The sequence below is a fragment of the Cyprinodon variegatus genome, unplaced genomic scaffold (genome assembly GCF_000732505.1).
Source record: "Cyprinodon variegatus isolate N-32 unplaced genomic scaffold, C_variegatus-1.0 Scaffold461, whole genome shotgun sequence".
In the NCBI taxonomy this organism is placed as follows: domain Eukaryota; kingdom Metazoa; phylum Chordata; class Actinopteri; order Cyprinodontiformes; family Cyprinodontidae; genus Cyprinodon; species Cyprinodon variegatus.
The window spans coordinates 589,946-594,262 of record NW_015150914.1 but is presented as its reverse complement, the minus strand read 5'-3'; the positions used below and the strand labels follow the sequence as shown (position 1 = coordinate 594,262).

At 42.9% G+C, this 4,317-nt stretch overlaps 1 protein-coding gene across 1 annotated transcript in view; it reads right to left on the bottom strand.

Annotated features, from left to right (window-relative positions):
• Nucleotides 1-4,317, bottom strand: part of usp24 (ubiquitin specific peptidase 24) — a 70,762-nt gene that overhangs the window by 37,192 nt on the left and 29,253 nt on the right. The window contains exons 20-24 of the mRNA XM_015389470.1: nucleotides 3,427-3,537; nucleotides 3,258-3,356; nucleotides 2,999-3,172; nucleotides 2,822-2,907; nucleotides 1,704-1,825 (exon numbers count right to left, since the gene is read on the bottom strand). Of these exons, the coding sequence (XP_015244956.1) occupies nucleotides 1,704-1,825; nucleotides 2,822-2,907; nucleotides 2,999-3,172; nucleotides 3,258-3,356; nucleotides 3,427-3,537 (592 nt within the window). The remainder of the gene's footprint in view (nucleotides 1-1,703; nucleotides 1,826-2,821; nucleotides 2,908-2,998; nucleotides 3,173-3,257; nucleotides 3,357-3,426; nucleotides 3,538-4,317) is intronic.

Here is a 4,317-nt window from a genome sequence, read left to right as displayed (position 1 = left end):
AGGAAGACGTTACTGGATATAACCTAACGGAATATCTTCAGAACGGCTCCAAATGACACTAAACTCATATGAAAACGGCGTTCCCCTTTAAGATTAGCTTTAAACTTTTCTTCTGTCAATCTGCTTTATCAAGAACTCCTCAAGTGAAAAAGTTAAAGTTCCACATGGTTCCATTTTGTAAAAAATCTTCTTTAAGGAATCTTTGGCAATCCGATTATTAATCCATTTATCAAAAAAATAATCAAGAAAATAATCAAGAGATGAATCAATTAGCAAAATAATCATTTGTTGCAGCCATTTCATCCATCAGCCTGGGCCAGCAGGGCTAACACTGACATAGAGCAGCAGTTAAACCGCAGCAGACGCATCTGTTCTTCAAGCCTTAGCCACTTGCTGTCCTGGTGGACTGAAGCATAAAGCCTCATTTACGGTTCCTTACAACCGTTTATACACCATGCTAGCACAGTTCCTCGCCTCCTAGTGGCGATCTACGGTACTACTGCTCTTTAGAGGGAAACAAGCAAACCAACATGGCGGCGCCCGTAACATTCAGGAAGTTTGCGGAGACTCAGGCGAAGAAGGCAGCTTTTGATGAATTTACTTGATAGAGTCGGCTTTTGGGAAGTGGATATGGCTAACGATGGTCTAATCAGGGCGTCCAGATGCAGGAAACAACGACAGACGTTGAGGCTCATCACACTGCTCAGCAGAACCATCACTGAAAATCGTGTGGCACGGTAGGAAAGCTAGTATTTTTATGAATGTCTGAAATTTCCTGATTATGGAGGCTGACAGTAAGAAGATAACGCGGTCTGCGCTCTTTGTTATCTGAGAACTGAGCCAGAACTGAACGCGCCGAGCCCTGCTGATGAACTAGTAGTTCACTTTTGTCTGGCTCAGTCCGGTTCTGTTTGAAGTGCCATTTACACTCAACAGTTATCTCAGTTGCTGTACTCAGACTTTATTTGCTGTTATTCACACTCTAAGTATTTTTTTCCTTTATAGTAGCTACATGTAGCCAAATGCTCCGTTTAGCTGTGACACCTCTCTGAAGGGGAACACTGGCTGAGCATGGCCGGAAAAACTTCAGGCCCTGATCTTCAGAAAGTTTGCGTATCCTAAAATATGTGCAAACCAGAGCGTGTGAGTGGAGAGGAGCGTGGAGCGAGCGGTGGAATGGAGCAGAACAAATATGGTGGAGCGCAGAGCAGTTCTCAATTCATAGGCCGGGATTTCGCTCCACTCCAGTTCACCTAAAAGATTATCCAGACTTGTTCTACTAAAGGTGAAAGAAACAGAACTGTCCACATGATGCCTGAGAAAAACAACTGTTTTTTGTTTTCTGCACACTGCACCAACCTTACCCATCTGCCCAAAAGTCAGATCTTTCTTCTTTAATCGTGTCATCTAAAAAGGCCTACGTTCACTTGTGAGTACAAGACGTTTTTTGTGTTTTACTTTTTGCATCAGGAAGTTGCATTGAAAGTTGCACTATGAACACTTTAAAGGTTTTTATTTGATTGATTTTTTTATCCTTAACTTTTTAAAACTTAAATATAGGTGCTCTTGTTGGTTTGAAATAAACTGTTTCTCTGGTTTTTGGTATTTGCTCAATGGAACAGACTTTATTTAAATTCACGTTGAGTTAAAACCTCAGCCAATGCCTATGCTGTAGTCTGTGCCTATAATCTGTTTTAAAATGCCTTCTGAAAATCTGAGCAAGCGTGGAACAATTTGGCTGGAGCAGCAGGTGAGCGCGAAGCAGATTTTGAGCAGAGCGTCCTGGCGCAACTTTGAGCGGCAGAGCGAATGAGCAAACATCCTCCTGAGCGGGCAGCGGGAATCGTTCACATGCTCTGGTGCAAACATGTTTTGTGCGTGCAGAGCAGATCTTCAAAGAAGGTGCAGAAGGTACTGATGAACTAGTGACAGTTTAGCGCGGTTCGGTTGAGTCTGGCGCGGACCGGTTCAGTTGTGCGTGCCATTTACACTCAGCAGTTATCTGGGTTAACGTGCTCGGACTGACCTCGGCACGGTTTCAGAAGGAGAGTGGAAACGGGGCTTAAGAGACACGACATCTTTACATGGATGACAACTAAAATAGTGTTTTATGATTTTGGCATTATTAGTTTATCTCCTCAATAACCATCAGATTTAAAGTACATTCTCAAGGTTTATAGGAAGGAGAAACTCTAATTTAATGCTTTTTAATGCTCTTAGAAATAATTTTAATGCCATCAATAAGTAATCGTAATCTTTACCATCGAGAGGCTGCAGTCATGTCCCGAACTTCTCGTTTTTCAGCCAATTATGTTAAAATTAGCATTTTCCCATTCTCTAGCTTTTTCTGTGCCTCGGCTTCTGTTCCGAACATACGGCTTTAGGATCAACCAGGAGCAGTCCCACGCAAACACGTGGAACCAGTTAAATCTGATATATTTGACAACATTTTTTATTTTATTTTTTATAAAGCATTTTAAATGCCATGATAATCAAATTTAATTAATTTTAATGCCAATTAAGGCCTTAATTTAAAAAAATAATAATTGAATGACTTTTAATGACCAGCAGAAACCCTTATTCTTTTTTTTATTTTATTTTATTTTTTTATTATTATTTTTTATATTATTTTATTTTTTTATTTTTTTATTTAAAACAAAAGAAACCCTGATTCTATATGTTCAAATAATGTCTGTATTTCCAGTTTACTGCATTTCTAGAAAGCATTATCTCGCAGCTCTTATTTCATTCTCTTCGGTGGGGGAGGGTTCTGTTTCCTAATGAGTTCTTCTGCAGTTGATTCTAGTTGTAATAATCTCACCTTGGCTCATCCAGGTTAGCCAGCTGGTAAAGCATCTCGAACACGTTGCACACCAAAGCCATCACCACCCCAGGGAGGGACTTCTCCTGATGGTAGAAGATGATCACAGCGCATCAGAGGTGACGCTCTCCGCTGTGAGGCTGCAGCAGAAGCACATTGATGGTTTCCATGTTTTACCTGCTCCAAGGCGTAGGCCGAGTTAAAGACGGCAGAGCTGGAGCTGCTAGAGGCTGAGGCGGAGGACTCGGAGCTGCCCGACGGGGTCCCGGTACCGGAGCTCTTCACGGTCAGGCTCTGCTCGTCACTGAAGCCCAGCTGAGAGAGCAGCTTCTGGTCTCGATTCATGGTCAGCTGACAGAAACACAGACATGAAAAGTCAACCATCTTGGTGATGTAACGAGCTAGAAAACAAGCGGACACATTTAGTAACGCCTACCACGCTATCATTGGCAAAAATCTGGACATTATCCACCGGACAGCTCAGGTGTTCAGAGATCTTCCACCGGATGCTTCCTATGGTCTCATTACTGTGGGTCTGCAGGGAAACATGGAGTCAGGAGAGGAACACTTCTCTGCTGAAGCTTCCCAGTGAATAAAGCAGATACCTCCAGGGTAAAGGTGTCTTTGGTTGACTCGTAGGTGATGTGAAGAGTGACGGGGTGTCCGTTGAAAGAGGCCCCGTGAGGTAGAATAGTGCGAGGAAACGAGTACATATCCTACAGACACAAAAAACATCAAGTTCAAATACAAACCAAATGATTATTCACTGACACTGACTAGCTACAATAATGGAGCCACTTTCTAATCGGATGGTTTGAGTCCATTTTCTGCTAACCCCGAAATCCCACATCCTCCGTGTCTGCCCTGCTGCGCTCCAGACCGCAAACCAAAGCCTACAGCCTCCGCTGTTCCTCCTGCTCTGCTCTTCTCCGACTTATTCTCTAAGCTCGAAGACAGCAGGCGCAATACTATTATCATTATCATATTGTCCATCCATCCATCCATCCATCCATCCATCCATCCATCCATCCATCTTCTTTCACTTATCCGGGGTCGGGTCGTGGGGGTAGCAGCTTCAATAGGGAGGACCAGACGTCCCTCTCCCCAACCACTTGGGTGTGTGTGTGATGTTCAGTTTCTGCCCAAATATTTCTATTTGTTGTGGATTTTTTTTCTATGGTCATGAACTCTGGTTCATGACCGAAAGAACGAGATCCCGGATACAAGCGGCCGAAATGGGTTTCCTCTGTAGGGTGGCTGGGCTCTCCCTTAGAGATAGGGTTAGAAAGAACAAATATCTCATCATCGGGATTTGCTCCGTGAACAGAGGAAATGTTACTTGGCGCCGAACAGTGGTGAAAATTGGAAGCTCAGTTTAATATAATACAACTCTGTGAATAGTTCCGTCTGAAATGAATGAAAATAGTTGTTTTAATGGTTATTGAGTCAGATATGTGGCGGTAATGTTTGGACAGATTCTAATATATCTGCAGGGT